Source organism: Oncorhynchus mykiss, chromosome 13, assembly GCF_013265735.2.
Source record: "Oncorhynchus mykiss isolate Arlee chromosome 13, USDA_OmykA_1.1, whole genome shotgun sequence".
Classification (NCBI taxonomy): Eukaryota; Metazoa; Chordata; class Actinopteri; order Salmoniformes; family Salmonidae; genus Oncorhynchus; species Oncorhynchus mykiss.
In genome coordinates this window covers 27381947-27405704 of record NC_048577.1, presented here as the reverse complement: position 1 = coordinate 27405704, position 23758 = coordinate 27381947, and the positions used below count along the sequence as shown (strand labels likewise).

General features: G+C 39.6%; 1 protein-coding gene across 1 annotated transcript; it reads right to left on the bottom strand.

The window, feature by feature from the left end:
* Nucleotides 1-5378: 5378 nt before the first annotated feature.
* Nucleotides 5379-16970, bottom strand: LOC118938439 (zinc finger protein 239-like; the record flags this gene model as incomplete). Its single annotated transcript, XM_036942402.1, has 2 exons — nucleotides 16327-16970; nucleotides 5379-6088 (listed from the first exon to the last, which is right to left on the bottom strand). Coding segments are annotated over exons 1-2 (1044 nt in total), but the record flags the coding sequence as incomplete, so codon positions are not given.
* Nucleotides 16971-23758: the final 6788 nt, after the last annotated feature.

Here is a 23758-nt window from a genome sequence, read left to right as displayed (position 1 = left end):
AAGATCTATTCACGCGATCAAAAGCTTTCGCCTGATCTAGCGCTGCTACCATTAAAGGCAGCCCTCTATCTTCAACCCAAGCGATGGAATCCCTGATCAACTGTAGGTTCCATCTTATAGAGCGGCCCTCTACCCCGCACGTCTGATCCTCGTGGACGACGTAGGGAAGGGCTGTGCGCAACCGGTCTGCTAAAACCTTTGCAAGAATCTTGCAATCTACGCACAGCATGGTCAATGGCCGCCAGTTTCCAAGGTCAGTTGCTTCCCCCTTCTTATAAAGAAGTGACAGCACACCAACAGCCATTGATCCCCCCGGGACCCCCGTCTCAAGGATGGCCTTCAAGACTTCGAGAACCACTGGTCCAAGTATACCCCAAAACTTGAGGTAAAACTCAGCCGGCAGCCCATCCATCCCAGGCACCTTCCCTTTTCCCATCCTCCTAAGAGCGCTCTCAACCTCTTCTAGTGAGATCTGGGCCTCCATCACGTCTCTAATGTCCTCTGGCAACCGTTGGGACAAGTGTTCTAAAAAGTGTTCTATTTCCCTTTCCTTAAATAAACCTTGGAAATGATCAGTTGTCACCCTGACCATTTCCTCTGGTTTACTTACTATACTACCATTTTCTTCCCTAACTCCCTGCATTACCTTCCTACTCTGTCTGGCCCTAACTGACTTAAAGAACATAGCGGAACAAGTCTCATTATGTTCTAGAAAGCCACTATGCGCACGCTCCAGGAAAGCTTGAGCCTTCTGCTCCTGCAGCTCCCTGAGCTGCGCCTTTAGGGCTGCGAATCTCTCCCAGTCAATCGACCCGCCGAGGTTGCCTGCCTCGTACTCGAGTTCAATTAACCTTTGGATACGATCCACCTCCCTCCTTTCCTCCCTTTTTTTCCTTCTACAATATCCTATTATAAAAGCCCTTATCCTCCCCTTGACTAAATCCCACCACTCTAACACCCCCTCGCACATGGACCGGAGGCCGTCAAGCCTCCGAAAGAAACAAAAAAATGCATCAACGAAAGCCTGCTCCTCCAGTATATCCCGATCTAACTTCCAGTACCCCCTACCGAAGAGGCAGACTGGCGACCCCACCTGCAGGAACACCCCGTCGTGATCCGTGAAGAAAACAGGCAACAGCCGCCCAGATAACTGACCCAAAGACCTGGATACAAAAATGTAGTCGAGCCTCCGCGCAACCCCCCTGAAGTTGCGCCATGTAGGACCGACCATTGCCGGAGTAGTGTGCAGGCCACCATCAACCAGACCATGGCAAGCCATTAGCCCAGAGATGGCACCTGCACTGCTATCACCGCCTACCCCTAAATCTATATTAAAGTCTCCTCCTATCACCAAGTGCCTGTTTGTAACACACAGGGGCGCCAGACAGTCCACCATCTCCCTCCTGTCTGCCGCCACCTGTGGCCCATACACCCCAATTAACCTATATCTAGCTTCTCTAAACTTAACATCTATCCCCAAAACTCTACCCTGCATTATTACAAAAGTGTTCTCTATTTTAACCTCTCTATGCCCACACAAAATCCCTACTCCTGTTGAGTGCACCCCTCCTATGCCCCAAAAAGATTCCCCCTTATCCCACTCCCTCTTAAATCTACACACATCCCCACCATCCCTCAGGTGAACCTCCTGTAAAAAACAGAAATCAAACCCCACACCCTCTAAATAACAAAAAACCGCCCTCCTTTTAACATTATCCCTTAACCCCCTAACATTTAGACTAAAAAAAGAAACAGAACTATTCATTTAATTATTTACAGCAAATAAAAAACCCAAAACCCAAAGAAAAACCAGGAGACTCACCCGATGTTCCCCTGGTCCATCTCCACCGGCGGGGACGTCCTCTCCTCTCCTGACGCCCCCCCGTCCTCCCTCCCCACCCACCACCCCCCCCCTCCCTGTTTGCCTCGGGGCTGCATATAGGGGACCCCATCTCCCCAAACAGGAGTTGGGATCCCTCTAGCAAACAACCCACCGACCCCTCACTGGAGTCATCCACTAAAATGCAAGGGGCTGAGGCAAACCGGGAGGACAAATTACCCCCCCCCCCCCCCCCCCCCCCCCGCCACTCTCTTAACCCCCCCCTCCCCCTCCACACCCCCCTCCCTCTCACTTCCTGCCAAGCTCCCCCTCTTTATCCCTTTCTTCTTTGGTGAAGGAGGTAGCGGGGAGACACAACGTCCCATCCCCACTAACCCCTCCACCAAATCCCTCATTTCGACCTCGAGGAAGCCTGGCAGGCTGTCCCCCCACTCCTTCCCCCCATCTTCCCCCCTCCCACCCCCTCCCCTCCCACATCCACTCCTCCCTCCTTCTCCGTCACTGTCCCCCTTCCCTCTTCCACTCCTTCTCGTACCACTGTCCCCTTCTCCCTCTTCTCTGCTCCTCCACGTTCTTCCACCTTCTTTTTAATCTCTCCTTCTTTTTCCTTCTTTCCATCTTCTCTCCTCTTTTTTTTCGCCTCTTCCTTCTTCCCTTCTTCGTCCTTCTCTGTCCTTTCCCCTGTGCCATCCGTACAATCCGCATGCGTCCTCTCTTTCCTCCCCCCATCCCCCGCTCCCCCCCCAGCTGCAGACGCGTATGACCTGTGACGAGCCGGGCAATCACGCCACAGGTGTGCTCTTGAGCCACACCCGTGGCAAGCCTTGGGCTCGTCACATTCCTTGGCCTCGTGCTCTTCCGACCCACAAAATCGACACCTCTTGGCACTGCACGAGGCCAGGATATGGCCGTAGGCCATACAACGCCTGCAGAACGGGGGCTGACGGGCATAGTAGAGTGTTCCCCTGTCAGCCCCCAGGGAGAACATCGCCGGAGGATGGAGGTAGCCATCCACACTCTTCGGGGACTCCCTGAGTAACGCCTGGAACCCTCTCCTCCCGTTCCAGAAACCCAGGGAGTCCCTGAGGTACCTCGCTGAGGAGACATTGTCCATGTACCTCCCCAGAAAGGCCCTCACCTCTTCATCTTTCACATGCGGATTGTACATGGTTACGGTGACCACCCTGAAGTTGTTCTTCGCCAGGCTGGTCACCGCATAATGGCACAGGGGTCCCGTTTTCTCCGCTTCCTTTGCCATCTTCATTACTTCGTCATGTTTTTCTTCTTTGTGAAACGTCACATCGAAAGCCTTCTCATTCGGGTTCCCTTGAAGGCAGAGCACTTCCTTCACCTCTATCCTGAGGCATCCCATCAAAATGGTCCTTCCAAATGTCTCTCTACTCCACGGCTCCATCTCCTTTTCAGTCCAGGCAAATCGTAAGGTATTTGCCATACCAATCCCCGGAACCGATCTTGTTTGCTTGTATTGATTCATTTAAAAAAATAAGCTCTCTTCAGAAAGAAGCTTCAACCTGAAATGAAAACATCTTTAACCAACTGGAGCACTGGCCAGACACTCTTAAATAGAACCTGGACCAGCTCAGGTGAAACACCTTCCCACTAACGAGATGGACAAGCCAGCACAGGTGTAACACATACTGAATAACGAGGTGACACCAATCAGTGCGTCCTACGTGCAGACGAGCTAGACGTGCTGACGAGCTAGACGTGCTAGACGTGCTAAAGTCCAACCTCAAAACATAAATGGAAAAAACAAAGCCTCTAACACCTTCCCTCTTAAGACAACAAATATATCCTATATTTTTGTTGGACATGTTTTCTCACCACCAACAGAAAACAACTTCAATTTCACATTATAATCAACTACAATGCTTCACCTTCAATATAAACATGGTGTCTACTGGCTGTCAACAATTAAAAACAAGAAAAAACACATTTTTAAATAATATACAATCGTATCGTTTCTCCTTTTTTCTTTCTATAGAATCCTAGAACTCACTAGCTTCTAGAACTCTCGTCCCCTTGGAACGAGCCCAAACACAACTCAACTCCAATACGGAAAAACTTGCAGTCAAAATAAATTGTGATCCATGGCAACGCACTGGCTAAACGCAAAACACAAATATTTTTGACTGCCCACCCTTGAGACAATCAGCAACCAAGTTGTCCTTACCACGGACATGTCTGATTTCAAGAGGAAACTCCTGCAATATCCGTAGTAACTTTCAACCTCACTGTGGAGCTTCTCTCTCTTTTCAGGGTTCACTAGATAGGCATGTTGTTGGATCGGGACCCAGTCCCCAATGTCATGCTCTAGTACATTTGGGTTGGCACATCTGAGAATGAACCCTGATATTCTAAAAGCAGGCCAACAATATCAATATAATTGTACCCAAAATATTGTCAGTTGGTTACATAAATAATTATGATTACTAAATGTTACATGAATTGTGAATATGAAATATTTGGTTGCATAGTCTGATTTTCAACGTCTTTGCAATGACATTTTGCTAGGTGAGATATCCCCAATGTCAAAACACGTGTCTAAATCAATAACCAATATGCAGAAACAGTTTGGGATAAATTGAAAACTTAAACATAACATGTGCTATATACACAAACACATGCCACAATAATCATATTACTTGTATTTTTTTAAACAAGCTCCTTATAAACTGCACAAGCACCAAAAACGCTGTTGTTTTGACAAGTAGCAATAACACACTGATATCAATTATGGGGGAAATCAGGTTGTGCTGTTGAAACTAACACAACTAAAAAAACACATGGAAACGGGAGATATCTTTTACCTCACTGGTTAGAGGACAACCTGCAGAAGACAGTCAGCTACATTTTGGAGTGATGCATTTAAATGTAGGGGTCGCTAAACAAAGGAACGCAACACTTATTTGTCATCACTCATCAATATCATGTTGAAATCAATTGCGCGAGAGGAGGAAGATGAGGTTGCATGTCCTGTTAAAACTAACAGCTCAAAAACCACATGGAATCTGAGAATAATGTTAACATCACTGGTTAGAGGACAACTTGTAGAAAACAGCTAGCTACATTTTGAAGTGTTGCATTTTAGTGTTGCATTAAATAGTACTCTTTAAATTCAGAGCCTGGATTTTCCCCCTGAGGCTAATATCCATATCATGTTGAAATCAATAGAACAGGGGACAAACGTTTAGGGTTCTACGTTGTGACATTCTGACTGACTCTGACTGCAGCTTAAACAACAGTGAAAAGGATAGTTAGCTAGCTACCATTATCTGAGAAGACACTATAGTGTCCTGGAAATACGATGACATAGTAATTAGACAACTTTGCCATCATTATCATGCCATTGTGACATCATTAAAATACTCCTACTACAATGTTAAAAACATTCTACATTGTGACATTATTTCATTGATATCATGAAACAACTTCATGCATGTATTTTCTGATGTTTGATCAGAGATCTTTTGCGAGAGTATCTCTTCCCACATTGATCACAGCTATGACATTTCTCTCCCGTGTGTGTACGCTGGTGTGATATCAGGTTGTTTGGCTGAGCAAAACTCTTCCCACATTGGTTACAGCTATGAGGTTTCTCTCCAGTGTGTGTTCTCTGGTGTATAGTCAGATTGCTAGATGTAGCAAAACTCTTCCCACATTGAGCACAGCTATAAGGTTTCTCTCCTGTGTGTGTTCTCTGGTGGTATATCAGGCCACCTGACTGAGTAAATCTCTTCCCACATTGATCACAGCTATGAGGTTTCTCTCCTGTGTGTGTTCTCTGGTGTGCTTTAAGATGACTTGACTGAATAAAACTCTTCCCACATTGATCACAGCTATAAGGTTTCTCTCCCGTGTGTGTTCTCTGGTGTGATATCAGGCAGCTTGACTGAGCAAAACTCTTCCCACATTGAGTACAGCCATGAGGTTTCTCTCCTGTGTGTATTCTCTGGTGTATAGTCAAATAGTAAGATGAAACAAAACTCTTCCCACATTGAGTACAGCTATTCGGGTTTTCTCCTGTGTGTGTTTTATGGTGTGATTGTAATGTATATGATTTTGAAAAGATATTTCCACAGTCAGAGCAGCAGTGAGGTTTCTTCCCTGTTTGTCTCTGCTGGTGTTTCTTGAGGTGTTCTGACCTGGAGAGAGACTGTTCTGCCTCGTCAGCATCATGAGGTTGTTGAGGCTCCCCAGAGGATCCATGATAGTCCCATCTCTCTCCTGTGTGAATGAATAAGTCAGACAGGTGGTTAAAGGCACACAACAGTAGAAATACACTGAAAAAGGTGATGCCCACAGCGTAGCCATGATGTTGTTCAACAATTGAAGTCTTTAATGAATGTTAATATTATTTTACAATTGTCTTAAGACAGTCAAGTGAGAAAGTCTCTTGTGAAGATATCACAACTATGAAATAACACACATGGATTCATGTTGTAACTAAAAAAAGGTTAAACAAACCAAAATATATGTTATATTTGATATTCTTCAAATTAGCTACCCTTTGCCTTGATGACAGCTTTGCACACTCTTGGCATTCTCTCAACCAGCTTCCTGAGGTAGTCACCTGGAATACATTTAAATTAACAGGTCTGCCTTGTCAAAAGTTATTCAAATCAAAGGTTAATTTGTGGAAATTCTTTCCTTTCTTTGTGCATTTGAGCCAATCAGTTGTGTTGTGATAAGGTAGGGGTGGTATACAGAAGATTGCCCTATTTGGTAAAAGACCAAGTCATTATTTTGGAAAGAACAGCTCAAATAAGACATGAAGGTCAGTCAATGCAGAAAATGTCAAGAACTTTGAATGTTTCTTCAAGTGCAGTCGCAAAAACCATCAAGCGCTATGATGAAAACTGTCTCTCATGAGGAACACTTTTTATTAAAAAAAATAAAATTATCCAAAAGGCACCAGATAGTAGGAATATAGTAAGATAGGATAGTATAGTATATATAATAATAGGAATATAGTAGGAGAGCATAGTATAGTATATAAAATAGTAGGAATATAGTAGTACAGTATATATAATAGTAGGAATATAGTAGGATAGCATAATATAGTATATATAATAGTAGGAATATAGTAGTATAGTATATATAACAGTAGGAATATAGTAAGATAGTATAGTATGTATAATAGTAGGAATATAGTAGTATAGTATAGTACATATAATAGTAGGAATATGGAAGCATAGTATAGTAGGAATATAGTAGGATAGTATAATATAGTATAGTATATATAATAGTAGTATAGTATAGATAATAGTAGGAAAATATTAGTATAGTATAGTACATATAATAGTATGAATTTAGTAGTATAGTATATATAATAGTAGGAATATAGTAGTATAGTATATACAGTATAATAGTAGGAATATAGTGGTATAGTATATATAATAGTAGGAATATAGTAGTATATTATAATATATACAATAGTATAAATATAGTAGTACAGTATATATAATAGTATGGATATAGTAGTATAGTATAGTATATACAATAGTAGGAATATATTAGTATAGTATGGTATACATAATGGTACGAATATTGTAGTAAAGTATATTATATATAATAGTAGGAATATAGTAGTATAGTATAGTATACATGAAAGTAGGAATATGGTAGTAAAGTATAGTATATATAATAGTAGGAATATAGTAGTATAGTATATATAATAATAGGAAAATAGTAGTATAGTATAGTATAATAGTAGGAATATAGTAGTATAGTATATATAATAGTATGAATATGGTAATAAAGTATAGTATATATAATAGTAGGAATATAGTAGTATAGTATAGTATATATAATAGTAGGAATGTGGAAGTATAGTATAGTATATATAATAGTAGGAATATAGTAGGATAGTATAATATAGTATATATAATAGTATAGTACATATAATAGTAGGAATACAGTAGTATAGTACATATAATAGTAGGAATATAGTAGTATAGTATATACAATAGTAGGAATATAGTAGGATAGTATAATATAGTATATATAATAGTATAGTACATATAATAGTAGGAATATAGTAGTATAGTATATATAATAGTAGGAATATAGTAGTATAGTATATATAATAATAGGAAAATAGTAGTATAGTATAGTATAATAGTAGGAATATAGTAGTATAGTATATATAATAGTATGAATATGGTAATAAAGTATAGTATACATAATAGTAGGAATATAGTAGTATAGTATAGTATATATAATAGTAGGAATATGGACGTATAGTATAGTATATATAATAGTAGGAATATAGTAGGATAGTATAATATAGTATAGTGTATACAATAGTATAGATAATAGTAGGAATATAGTAGTATAGTATAGTACATATAATAGTAGGAATATAGTAGTATAGTATATACAATAGTAGGAATGTAGTAGTATAGTATATATAATAGTAGGAAAATAGTAGTACAGTATAGTATATATAATAGTAGGAATATAGTAGGACAGTATTTATAAAAGTAGGAATATAGTAGTATTGTCACACCCTGGCCTTAGTATTTTGTGTTTTCTTTATTATTTTGGTCAGGCCAGGGTGTGACATGGGTGATTTATGTGGTTTGTTTTGTCTAGGGGTTTTGTAGTTTATGGGATTGTGTTTAGTTAAGTAGTCTAGGAAAGTCTATGGTTGCCTAGAGTGGTTCTCAATCAGAGGCAGGTAGGTGTTTATCGTTGTCTCTGATTGGGAACCATATTTAGGCAGCCATATTCTTTGGGTATTTCGTGGGTGATTGTTCCTGTCTCTGTGTTTGTTGCACCAGATAGGGCTGTTTCAGTTTTTCACGTTTCTTGTTTTGTAAATTGTTCGTATTTTTCATCTTTCATTGAAGATGTATAAAGATAACCACGCTGCATTTTGGTCCTCCTCTCTTTCACCAGAAGAAAACCGTAACAAGTATAGTATATATAATAGTAGGACTATAGTAGTATAGTACAGTATATATAATAGGAATATAGTAGTATAGTATCTATAATAGTAGGAATATAGTAAGCTAGTATATACAATAGTAGGAATATTATAGTATACAGTGCCTTGCGAAAGTATTCGGCCCCCTTGAACTTTGCGACCTTTTGACACATTTCAGGCTTCAAACATAAAGATATAAAACTGTATTTTTTTGTGAAGAATCAACAACAAGTGGGACACAATCATGAAGTGGAACGACATTTACTTTTTTAACAAATCAAAAACTGAAGATTTGGGAGTGCAAAATTATTCAGCCCCTTTACTTTCAGTGCAGCAAACTCTCTCCAGAAGTTCAGTGAGGATCTCTGAATGATCCAATGTTGACCTAAATGACTAATGATGATAAATACAATCCACCTGTGTGTAATCAAGTCTCTGTATAAATGCACCTGCACTGTGATAGTCTCAGAGGTCCGTTAAAAGCGCAGAGAGCATCATGAAGAACAAGGAACACACCAGGCAGGTCCGAGATACTGTTGTGAAGAAGTTTAAAGCTGGATTTGGATACAAAAAGATTTCCCAAGCTTTAAACATCCCAAGGAGCACTGTGCAAGCGATAATATTGAAATGGAAGGAGTATCAGACCACTGCAAATCTACCAAGACCTGGCCGTCCCTCTAAATTTTCAGCTCATACAAGGAGAAGACTGATCAGAGATGCAGCCAAGAGGCCCATGATCACTCTGGATGAACTGCAGAGATCTACAGCTGAGGTGGGAGACTCTGTCCATAGGACAACAATCAGTCATATATTGCACAAATCTGGCCTTTATGGAAGAGTGGCAAGAAGAAAGCCATTTCTTAAAGATATCCATAAAAAAGTGTAGTTTAAAGTTTGCCACAAGCAAAAATTGAACTTTTTGGCAACAATGCAAAACGTTATGTTTGGCGTAAAAGCAACACAGCTCATCACCCTGAACACACCATCCCCACTGTCAAACATGGTGGTGGCAGCATCATGGTTTGGGCCTGCTTTTCTTCAGTAGGGACAGGGAAGATGGTTAAAATTGATGGGAAGATGGATGGAGCCAAATACAGGACCATTCTGGAAGAAAACCTGATGGAGTCTGCAAAAGACCTGAGACTGGGACGGAGATTTGTCTTCCAACAAGACAATGATCCAAAACATAAAGCAAAATCTACAATGGAATGGTTCAAAAATAAACATATCCAGGTGTTAGAATGGCCAAGTCAAAGTCCAGACCTGAATCCAATCGAGAATCTGTGGAAAGAACTGAAAACTGCTGTTCACAAATGCTCTCCATCCAACCTCACTGAGCTCGAGCTGTTTTGCAAGGAGGAATGGGAAAAAATGTCAGTCTCTCGATGTGCAAAACTGAGAGACATACCCCAAGCGACTTACAGCTGTAATCACAGCAAAAGGTGGCGCTACAAAGTATTAACTTAAGGGGGCTGAATAATTTTGCACACCCAATTTTTCAGTTTTTGATTTGTTAAAAAAGTTTGAAATATCCAATAAATGTCGTTCCACTTCATGATTGTGTCCCACTTGTTGTTGATTCTTCACAAAAAAATACAATTTTATATCTTTATGTTTGAAGCCTGAAATGTGGCAAAAGGTCGCAAAGTTCAAGGGGGCCGAATACTTTCGCAAGGCACTGTATATAACCGTAGGAATATAGTAGTATAGTATATATATTATTAGTAGTATAGAATAATAGTAGGAATATAGTAGTATAGTATAATAGTAGGAATATAGTAGTATAGTATATTTTATAGTAGAATGACCCAACTAGCATTTATTTTGGGATTCCACAGTGGAAACATAATTTGCTGAAGCGAGATTAAAGAAGGAGAGTCTCATTTTACACAAGCACATTTTCATCAAGTGTGCCTCTCTTCGATTACCTTTTGACCTTTTTCAAGAGAAGACCAGAAAGGATGGAGGAGATGAGCAACTCTAATTGAGAAAAGGCCTTAGACTTTGAATGCTTATTACAGCGCCACCCATGGAACACTCTGCTCCCTTGTCGTCTGAGTAGTGTTTTTTTTTTTTACCATTGATCCATTAAGAGATTAATGAGAAGAAATCCATCAAAACAATAGGTTTGATTACATCAGAGCTCTATAATAAAGACAAGACTACAGTATTATGATCATGCTCTCATACAAGCTCTTTAATAATAGATAATGTCATGTTTACAGGCAGAACAGAGCTCTATAATAATAGATAATGTCATGTTTACAGGCTGATCAGAGCTCTATAATAATAGATAATGTCATGTTTATAGGCTGAGCAGAGATCTATAATAACAGACAGAGGCCTACAGCTATAGGACAGAAGATGACAGAAGTGTGTTTAAAACACAGTGAGTAATATACACCAAAATATGTATTTTGTCTTTCTTGGCTCTCTCGCTACCAAAGTGGCCAGCTGTTATTGTTGGGGATACACTCTTTTCATGCCACTTTGATACAGCTACGACCGGAAGTGATTTCCACAGGAGAGCATTTTCGCTAACCTTAAGCTCAGTCTCTTAACCTGCTACGTTAATTATCCTAACCTGCTACGAAAAAAGCCACTTCCGATCGTAGCTGTATGAAAAGTGACGTGAAAAGAGGGTTTCTCGTTGTTGAAGAAAATAATCACTCTTTTCAGGCCACCATTTAAAAATATCCAAATCATATACTGAACATTAGGGGTTCTTGAATCCAATATATCAACGAATCAAAACAAAATACACATTAACAATTTAATCTGATTTTAGATGTCTCGAAATACAAAATCACTTCTATTGTTGAGTAAGAATTCATATAAACAGTATGATTTAAAGTGGAATAAACAAAACACATTCTAAGTCAAAAACATAAATCAGAACACAGCCTCTCTATTCTCTTGTGTGATTCCAGGTCCTCTAACTGGGAAAAATGTATTTCCACAATGAGAGCAGTGTCTTCTCCTCCTGTGTATGTATTCTTTCATGCTTATTCAGATTCCTTAACCTGTTAAATCTCTTGCCACACAGGGAGCAGTGGTACGACTTATCCCCTCCTGTGTGTGTCCTCTCATGCCTTGTCAGACCCCCTAACTTGGTAAAACTCTTTCCACACAGGGAGCATTGGTAGGGGTTTTCTTGTGGGAGTGTCCTCTCATGCTGTTTCAGGTTCACTAAACCCCTAAAATTATTTTCACACTGGGAACATTGATAAGGCTTCTCTCCTGTGTGTATTCTCTCATGAAATTTCATGTTTACTAACCAGGTAAAAGTCATTCTACAGTGGGAGCAGTGGCAAGGCTTATCTCCTGTATGTATTCTTCCATGTAATTTCATGGACTTTAACTGGGTAAATCTCTTTCCACACATGGTGCATTGTTAAGGCTTTTCTCCTGTGTGTCCTCGCATGCATTTTCAAGGTCCCTAACCATCTAAAAGTATTTTCACACTGGGAACAGTGATAAGGCTTCTCTCCTGTGCGTATTCTCTTATTCTGTTTCAGGCTCAATAAACCCCTAAAATTATTTCCACACTGAGAGCATTGGTAAGGCTCCTCCCATGTGTGTGTCCTCTTGTGTCGATTTAGGTTCTCTAACTGGGTAAAATTCTTTCCACAGTGGGAACATTGAAAAGGATTTTCTCCACTGTGTATTCTCTCATGTGTTTTCAAGCTCCCTAACCAGGTAAAAGTCATTCCACATTTGGAGCAGTGGTAAGGCTTCTCTCCAGAGTGTATTCTCTGGGTCTGAATCCCCTGAAGGACTCTGCTCTGGGTCTGATTCCCCTGAAGGACTCTTCTCTGGGTCGGATTCCCCTGAAGGACTCTTCCCGCTGTCAGAGGGAGAGTCTGGTCTCTCTCCTGTCAAAGACAAACAGAGTATCTAGTTACTTAGTTGTCTACTGTGCTGTACTGTGTAGCAAAACTTGTGAAACATACAAGTCTATGATTTGTTAAGATCTGGTCTTGTTTGGGGGAGTTCATTCAAATCAAGACTCAGTTTCATCACCGCCCTTTCCTGAGACTGAAAGCCCAGATACTTGCACTTTGAACCGGGTGTGCGTTTTGTCTGGGGGCGCTAAAATGAACATTGGAGACTAGAGGTCGACCGATTAATCGGAATGGCTGATTAATTAGGGCCGATTTCAGATTTTCATAACAATTGGAAATCTGTATTTTTGGGCGCCGATTTGCCAATTTGTTTATTTTTTTACACCTTTATTTAATCTTTATTTAACTAGGCAAGTCAGTTAAGAACACATTCTTATTTTCAATGATGGCCTAGGAATGTTGGGTTAACTGCCTTGTTCAGGGGCAGAAAGAGAATTTCACCTTGTCAGCTGGGGGGATCCAATCTTGCAACCTTACAGTTAACTAGTCAAACGCAATAACGACCTGCCTCTCTCTCGTTGCACTCCACAAGGAGACTGACTGCCTGTTATGCAAATGCAGTAAGCCAAGGTAAGTTGCTAGCTAGCATTACACTTCTTATAAAAAACAATCAATCATAATCACTAGTTAATTACACATGGTTGATGATATTACTAGATATCATCTAGCGTGTCCTGTGTTGCACATAATCTGACTGAGCATACATGCATACAAGTATCTAAGTATCTGACTGAGCGGTGGTAGGCAGAAGCAGGTGCGTAAACATTCATTCAAACAGCACTTTCGTGCGTTTTGCCAGCAGCTCTTCGTTGTGCGTCAAGCATTGCGCTGTTTATGACTTCAAACCTATCAACTCCCGAGATGAGGCTGGTGTGACCGAAGTGAAATGGCTGGCTAGTTAGCGCGCGCTAATAGCGTTTCAAACTTCACTCGCTCTGAGCCTTGGGGTGGTTGTTTCCCTCGCTCTGCATGGGTAGCGCTGCTTCGATGTGGTGGCTGTGGTCGTTCTGTTGCTGGTTCGAGCCCAGGGAGGAGCGAGGAGAGAGACGGAAGCTATACTGTTACACTGGCAATATTAAAGTGCCTATAAGAACATCCAATAGTCAAAGGTTAATGAAATACAAATGGTATAGAGGGAAATAATCCTATAATAACTACAACCTAAAACTTCTTACCTGGGAATATTGAAGACTCATGTTAAAAGGAACCACCAGCTTTCATATGTCCTCATGTTCTGAGCAAGGAACTGAAACGTTAGCTTTCTTACATAGCACATATTGCACTTTTACGTTCTTCTCCAACACTGTTTTTGCATTATTTAAACCAAATTGAACATGTTTCATTATCTACTTGAGGCTAAATTGATTTTATTGATGTATTATATTAAGATAAAATAAGTGTTAATTCAGTATTGTTGTAATTGTCATTATTACACACACACACACACACACACACATATATATATAATTATATATATATATTTTTAAATCGGCCGATTAATTGGTATCGGCTTTTTTGGTCCTCCAATAATCGGTATCGGTATTGAAAAATCATAATCGGTCGACCTCTATTCGAGACCATCAGCTACTATTATCGGAGACAGATTTAATTTCAACTGAGTTAGTTGCTACAATTCAGACCTAAATAGAAGAGGTTTCTGATACTTTCAAAGCAGATTGAACTAATCTGTGAAACGAGACTGTGCCTGTTATTGCCTCACTGAAAACAACAGTTCCACACCATGATGATTGCAGCACTTTACACCTGACTACCTCTCTGGAGGCTGACGTGAATCGCTGAGGATCTGATAAAGGTTCAGGAGAGCTGTGTGAGCTTAGAGGGGTTTTCTCGCAGCAATATCCTGAGACCGATATTACATTTTTTGACCAATACTGATATCCAAAATTATCCTTGCCCCAAAAAATGATTCCGATAACCGATATTTAAAATTTTAGCTGCATTTTAAACATTCTAGTACAGTTAAATAGTTAACACACACCCGGATGCAGTGGTCTAAGCCACTGTATCTCAGTGCAAGAGGCGTCACTACAGTCCCTGGTTCGAATCCAGGCTGCATCCAGGCTGTATGATTGTAGTTGTCTGTTATTGGTGTAGAGTGGACAACAAAGGAGAGGGATCCCACATGTGGATAAGAAGATACAAATTATCATTATTACTGGAAAATATTCATTTTAAATCCAGGAATGTAAAACTTTAGCTCTCTAGGTCAAGCCAGTAGGTTACAGTAGGTTGTAACTCTCTAGGTCATGCCAGTAGGTCATGCCAGTAGGTTGTATTTTTTAAAACCTTTATGTAACTAGGCAAGTCAGTTAAGAACAAATTCTTATTTTCAATGACGGCCTAGGAACAGTGGGTTAACTGCCTGTTCAGGGGCAGAACGACAGATTTGTGCCTTGTCAGCTCGGGGATTTGAACTTGCAACCTTCCGGTTACTACCTCAACGCTCTAACCTGCCGCCCCAGGTCATGCCAGTAGGTTACAGTAGGTTTTATCTCTCTAGGTCATGCCAGTAGGCTACAGTAGGTTGTATCTCTCTAGGTCATGCCAATAGGCTACAGTAGGTTGTATCCAAGTGGTTTTTTCTCTCTAGGTGCCGCCAGTAGGCCACAGTAGGTTGTATCTCTCTAGGTCATGCCAGTCGGCTACAGTAGATTGTATCTCTCTAGGTCATGCCAGTCGGCTACAGTAGGTTGTAAATCTCTAGGTCAAGCTAGTAGGCTACAGTAGGTTGTATCCAAGTGGTTTTATCTCTCTAGGTCATGCCAGTAGGTTGTATCCAAGTGGTTTTATCTCTCTAGGTCAAGCCAGTAGGCTAGAGTAGGTTGTATCTCTCTAGGTCATGCCAGTCGGTTACAGTAGGTTGTATCTCTCTAGGTCAAGCCAGTAGGTTACAGTAGGTTGTATCCAAGTGGAAACAATTATCAACCCAATGTGGAAAGTGTCGAATTTGGTCAACAACCAAATGAATGGCTTATTTGCTACATGTGGTTTACTGGATCCAACAGAAGTTCCATAATGATTAAGTTGTTATGTGGACATGTGACATACCGACAACTTTGATAAAAACACTATAGGAGTTGTCTCCAGATCGCTATGCATATTCATGTTAGTAGCTTAGCATCTCTCTCTCTCCATTGAATACAGGTGGTTGACGTCAACAACCCTCATAGATTATAAACAATAGATTACAATAATAAGATGTATCCACCAATCCAAAGGAAGGATAGACAACCCGCAGTGAAGCTTTGTGGACAACGACTCCCCTTGTTAGGGCAGAGAGACATCTTGTCAGTATATCCATAATCTTTGGTGGAGCCAACCCAACTCTCACATGGCACTATTGGGGGGCACGGTGTGTAGTAAATCATCACTACATTAAAATCACTACATGCCGTGCCCCCCATTCTGCGGTCAGCAGATAGACCCTTCTCAATTATATATGTTAAGTCACTTTTTGGAAACGGAACGGAGAAAACAAGGGGTTGTTGTTCTCTACGTCGTCTGATTCTAGACATATCAGTCATCATCCCAGGGCCCTCTGTTGAAGAGGTATTGACGAGGGAACTACGAATATCCAAAGTTAAAAACAAATTTAAGGCGGAACTTACTGGTGTTAATCAGATCTCCTTTCTCCACCTCTTCTTCTTTCAATGTGACAGTCATCTCCCCCTCCTCTTTCATTCTGAAAACTGCATCCTCCTCTTTCTCTTCCTTTACTGTAACATCCTCCTCCTCTTTCACTCTGAACGCGGCTTCCTCTTCTTTAACTGGAACGTCTCTCTCTTCTTTCACTGTAACAGCCTCACACTCTACTTGTTGTTTTACTGTGACATCCTCCTCTTCCTTCTCATCTTTCACGACAATCTTCAGCCCCAAAGCTTCTTTCTCCGTCCAGCAGACCTCATCTTCTTTAACAGGAGGGGAGTAGTTTAGGGAGCTCATGTTCGGGGATGTTAGCTATCTATCATTAGCGACTAGACTAGTGCTAACTTAACCAGCCAGCTACTATAGCTGACTAATACAAAGTAACGTAATATTAAATTAAATAGGTAAACAAGTAGATACGATATAAGTGTGTCTAAAACACAGTAGGTAATATACACCAAAAGCGTCTAAATAGCTTGAATCTTTCGGCTATGTTGGCTAGCAAGCTACCGAGGTGGTTGACGAGCTGTTTCTGAAGAACCGTCCACTAGATTACACGTCACGCTCGAAGCGTCGCCTGAAAGACGCACATCCGCCGTCTGCTGACTGGAGGGGAAACGCACTTGAGGATCATATTTTATCTTCAGATAAAGATTATTTTAAAATGGATTTAATTAAATAATATTATTATATTGAGACATACAAAGACAAGAAAGTGTTGATTGATTAGTGCTAATAAAAAATGTTTACTACAGAACATTAAAGGCAGTTTCATTAAGTCCAACTAAATCTAAATAAGTAGCCAGCTACTGTCGGTCTATACTGCTCCTACATGGTGTAACAATACATCATGTAGATGTATATAATGAACAGACTAGGTCTATACTGCTCCTACATGGTGTAACAATACATCATGTAGATGTATATAATGAACAGACTAGGTCTATACTGCTCCTACATTTTTATGTATTATTATGTGTTATTTTTTTCTCCTTTATTTAACCTAGTGGCCAGTTGAGAACAAGTTCTCATTTACAACTGTGACCTGGCCAAGATAAAGAAAAGCAGTGCAACAAAAACAACATGGAATAAACAAACGTACAGTCAATAACACAATAGAAGTTACAAGTTACACATGGAATAAACAAACGTACAGTCAATAACACAATAGAAGTTACAAGTTACACATGGAATAAACAAACGTACAGTCAATAACACAATAGAAGTTACAAGTTACACATGGAATAAACAAACGTACAGTAAATAACACAATAGAAGATCGAGATTATTTTTTTGTTTAGGAATATTGTGAAACACGATCATTCCACTATTACTGCAGATATTATGGACATTTTATTTAAAACATGTAATTAAATTATGATTGTAGCTCCTTTAATTCAGACCCAAAATGTATTTGCTATAATGTGTGCCATTGCCCGGCTATTAAAATGGACAGGCGACTATTTGAGACTCAGCCTTGAATTAAAATTTGATGGAATGTTAACTTTTGATTGTCTTCAATGAAAATGATAGACCTTTCAAACATGGAATGCAACGTTGTATGAAACATTATTGTCAAGTGACTTGATGTCTACGGTGCCAAAGACATTGATAGTTGGGAGTGTCAAGTGTGTTGATATAACGGTAATAATGTCAAAATCCCACTTTTAGCAACCATCGGAATTGGTAAAAAAAAAAAGGTTATACCCGAGTAGTGCAGCAGTCTAAGGTACTGCATTGAAGGGCTAGAGGCATCACTACAGACCCAGGTTTGATCCCGGGCTGTACCACAACCTGCTGTGATCGGGAGTCCCATAGGGCAGCACACTATAGGCCAAGCGTTGCCCGGGTTAGGGGAGGGTTTGGCCCGGGGGGGGCTTTACTACTCTAGCGACTCCTTGTGGCGCCTGCAGGCTGACCTCGGTCGAAAGGTGAACAGTGTTTCCTCCAACATATTGGTGCATCTGGCTTCCGGGTTAAGCGGGCAGCTGTTAAGAAGCGCGGTTTGGCGGGTCATGTTTCAGAGGACGCATGACTCGACCTTCGAATCCTGAGCCCTTTGGGGAGTTGCAGCAATGAGACAATATTATTATTTTTATTTTACCTTTATTTATACAGGTTTTTCTCATTGAGATAACATCTCTTTTCCAAGAGAGACCTGGTCCAATAGCAGCAGGGGAAACAAAGTTTCAGACAAAACAACTTACATACACTAACACAACATTAAACAAAGCTATAAACACACACACAGTACAACAATAACATTTTACGTTAAAAACACGATAGTCTTGACTAAAAACAGCTGTCCTAAACACAATTACACTCTTCTATGATATATACATCGATCAAGTGTTTAAGCTCCACCAACGAAACTAGATCATCAAATTTTAAAATGTTCAGGAGAGAATTCCAGGACCACAGAGCTGAGTAACTAAAACAATTTCTACCATGACCTGCTCAAATCTTTGGTACTGTTAGAAGCAAATGAGAAGGGGACCGTAATTTATATTTATTTACCGATCTGACAAAAAAAGAACAGAGATAAAATGGCATTTTACCCAATATGGCCTTAAAAATCAGTGTATACCAGTGTTTAAGCCTACGCAAGGTCAATGACGACCAACCAACAGCACTGTAGACATCACAATATCGAAATTGTGGAGAAAAAAATGGGGGTAAAATTATTTAAAAAATGCCAAAATTGGTTGTTCCCCACCATTTGCAACAACGTCACTGAGCACCATCACTATCTTTCCATGTTTACATATCTGGCATTACTCATCTCATATATACTGTATTATATATATATATATATACTGTATATACTGTATTCTATCTTAGTCTATGTATTACTCATCTCATATGTATATACTGTATTCTATCCTATTCTACTGTATCTTAGTCTATGTATTACTCATCTCATATGTATATACTGTATTCTATCCTATTCTACTGCATCTTAGTCTATGCATTACTCATCTCATATGTACATACTGTATTCTATCCTATTCTACTGTATCTTATTCTATGTATTACTCATGTCATATGTATATACTGTATTCTATCCTATTCTACTGTATCTGTCTATGCCACTGACATCGCTCATCCATATATTTATATATTCTTATTCCTTTACTTAGATTTGCGTGTATTAGGTATTTGTTGTGAAATTGTTAGATATTACTGCACTATTGGAGCTATGAACACAAGCATTTAGTTAGATATTACTGTTGGAGCTAGGAACACAAGCATTTAGTTAGATATTACTGCACTGTTGGAGTTATGAACACAAGTATTTAGTTAGATATTACTGGACTGTTGGAGCTATAAACAAGCATTTAGTTAGACATTACTGCACTGTTGGAGCTAGAAACACAAGCATTTAGTTAGATAATAATGTACTGTTGGAGCTAAGAACACAAGCATTTAGTTAGATATTAGGTGTAACTGAGGCCATAGATGCTCCATATCCATTACTCTGAGTGTTTTATATAATATGACTAAATGTGTTTCTGTGTTGCAAGGGCAGTCAAGAAATGGAACGGCAAGGCCACAGAGCATGACATAATCAGAGCTGTGAGAGACCACCTCAAGCCCCTGGTAGAGCCGGGGGTGGTGTTTACCACTCCACCACGCCTTCAGCAGGCTTGAAAAGTGGGATTGATACTGATTTTCATACGAAGATGGACCAATAGTCTGTTGATTGGTCAGTCATTGGGATAATTTGTTTTGCAATATGTTCAAATCAAATCAAGCTTTATTTATACAGCACATTTCAGACATGGATGCAACACAATGGCTTCACAGGAAAAAACAATGAAAATAAACAGAAATATTGAGGATAAAAAAACTAACTGAAAGACTAATTGCAAGAAAATGCCATTGATTAAAATATTAATATGATGCTTCATCCAACACAAAACATACAGTAACTTGTTTTTTAGGAGGAGCTCTGGAAGACACGATTGAAAATTGACTGGTAACAACAACTGTGACCTAAAAGACACCCACCATGAGACCCACTAAATCTGCCCAAGAAGAGGCAAACAAAAGAAAAAGCCACACCAAACTTAAAGACAGGAAGTAAACCAAAAAGGTGGAGCAACTAAAGGTGTTGACTCTCCACATCTATCAAGACAACTGGAGCACTGGGACAGACAATCTCTAAATAGAACCTGGACCAGCTCAGGTGAAACACCTTCCCACTAACGAGATGGACAAGCCAGTGTAGCGTGGTTCATTCTGCGTTGTGTACTTTTAATTAGGATGCTGCCACAACTGAAGGTCTGCTAGTTGAATTATTTTTTTTTGCCCTGCACACGAAGAGACAACACACATTATGTTAACCCTTGGCGCAGTCCTAGCTCTCAGGCACCTGCGCAAGCACATGGACACTCACTCAAACACTGTCCCAAGTACTCATAAGTTACAATAGATACCCTAGTTAGTGAGCTTTGTGAAACTTGTTAACATAAATCTTTATACAGTCCACATTGTAACAAACTTATGGTAGCATAACAGTACAATGTGTAACATTAGGACGGTTTTATATTAAACAATTTCGGAGCCAAGGACAACATACCTTGCGAGCCGAAGGTCAGACAAAAGAGAACAATAAGGGGGTATGAAAATACAGATAACCCGCGATGGGCCAAACCAAAATATACAAAACTTTTACAATCATATGTATGTACAATATTGATATGAAAAAGTGTTTGTACACCAAAGAAAAACGTTAGCTATGCAGCTGTAATTACATTTTTAAAAATACACTGAATTATTATTATCAAATTATTAACATCCCCCCTTGACCTGGCCTATTTGAATTGGTCCTTGTGTGCAGCTTGGTGCATAATCTAGGTGGAACAACATTACACTGCTACACCAGCACAGGTGTAACACATACTGACTAACGAGGTGACACCAATCAGTGCTAACGTACTAGACGTGCTAAAGTCCAACCTCAAAACAAAAATGGAAAAACCAAAGCCTGTAACACCTTCCACCTTAAGACAAATATATCCTATATTTTTACCCCACAAGCTTCTAGAACTCTCGTCCTCTTGGAACAAAATAAATTGTGTTCCATGGCAAAGCATTGGCTAAACCCTAAACTTGCTGACTGCCCACCCTTGAGACAATCAGAAACCAACACCTGCAATATCCGTAGTAACTTTCCACCTCACTGCGGAGCTTCTCTCTCTTTTCAGGGTTCAGTAGATAGGCATGTTGTTGGATCGGGGCCCAGTCCCCAATGTCACGCTCTAGTACATTTGGGTTGGCACATCTGAGAATGAATTTAGATATTCTAAAAGCAGGGCAACAATGTCAATATAATTGTACCAAAAAGCAGGGCAACATTGTCAATATAATTGTACCAAAAATGGTCAACTGGTTGCATTAAATAATTATGATTACTAAATATTACAAATTGTAAATATGAAAATCAAAACCAAATGTACACCCCTTTGTTAATATGCATTGACAATAATTTACTTAATGGTGAGGCATGGAACAATAAAAAAAAAATATTTTGTCAGGCTGAATGTTTGAAATATGAGTAGATGATTTGAGTCATGCTTCTTCAGTAGTGGAATAAAGACAATTATCACATGAATGTTGTAAATAAATACTGGAGTGATGTTAGATTGTTAATAAAATAGATAATAGACCAATTTATTATACTGCGTCCTTGTGTTTTTACACAAACATCTGCAACAATTATCATATTACCTGTATTTTTTTTTTCACTTGTAGAAAAAAGCTAGCTACATTTTGAAGTGTTGCATTTTGATTCAAGTGGGTCACCAACGCAGTAAGTGTAACACAGCTCTTTTTTTTGTTAGTCACTTTTTGTTAAATAATACTCTTTCAATTCAGAGCCTGGATTTTCCCCTGAGGCTAATATCCATATCATGCTGCAATCAATTGAACAGGGCAAACGATAAGGTAGAACATCATTAAAATACTCCTATTACAATGTTAAAACATTCTACATGGTGACATCATTAAAATACTCCTACTACAATGTTAAAACATTCTACATTGTGACATCATTAAAATACTCCTACTACAATGTTAAAACATTCTACATTGTGACATCATTAAAATACTCCTACTGCAATGTTAAAACATTCTACATTGTGACATTATTTCAATGATATCATTAAACAACTCCTTCATGTATTTTCTGATGTTTAATCAGGGATATTTTATCAGAGTATCTCTTGTCACATTGATTACAGCTAAGAGGTTTCTCTCCTGTGTGTGTTCTCTGGTGTGAAGTCAGCTGGCTAGATGTAGGAAAACTCTTCCCACATTGATTACAGCTACAATGCTTCTCTCCTGTGTGTGTTCTCTGGTGTACAGTCATAAAGCTAGATGTAGTAAAACTCTTCCCACATTGATCACAGCTATAGGGTTTCTCTCGAGTGTGAATTCTCATGTGTATTTTTAGTGAATCTGATCTTAAGAAACTCTTCCTGCAGTCAGAGCAGCAGTATGGTTTCTCTACTGTGTGTGTTCTCTGGTGTATTTTAAGTTCTGATGAAGATTTGCAACCTTTCCCACAGTCAGAGCAGCAATGAGATTTCTTCCCTGTGGGTCTCTGCTGGTGTTTCTTGAGGTGTTTTGACGTGGAGAGAATATTCTCTTTCTCATCAGCATCATGAGGTTGTTGAGGCCCCCCAGAGGATCCACGATAGTCATGTCTCTCTCCTGTGTGAACAAAAAGTCAAACAGATGGTTTAAGGCCCATAACAGCAAAAATCCACAGCAAAAATCCACTGTATAAAGGTGATGCCAACACCGTAGCCATGATGTTAAACAAACAATGACGTCAGTAATGAATGTTAATTATTTGACATTTGTCTTAAGACAGTCAAGTGAACAACAAGTCATATTTTGTCTTGTTTTCACGTTAGTAGTAACATCGACGTATGTATGCTAGAAATACGTTTTTAAAGTTGTTGAAATCCTAAGCAATGTGCCAGACAACTTTTGGTCTCCAATATAGGCACCTTTCTGTAGGTCTATGTTATTGTTAGGTGAACTTATGGGTCCTACAGTAGGTCTATGTTATTGTTTGGTGAAGTTATAGGTACTACAGTAGGTCTATGTTGTTGTTAGGAGAAGTTATGGTTCCTACTGTAGGTCTATGTTAGGTGAAGTTACGGGTCCTACAGTAAGTCTATGTTATTGGTATAACTAGTGGTTTCCACATTAGCATGGAGGAGTTTCTGCAACCAAATTGCGTTTTAGCAAACAGAGGGCAGAGAACGATGCACCTATTTGGGGATGTCTGATAGTATTTACGCACCACCACTAATGATTTGTGGAGCTTCTCAAAGTAATGTTTTCTTCACCTCAAACAGCAAGTAAACAAAGTCTTACTAA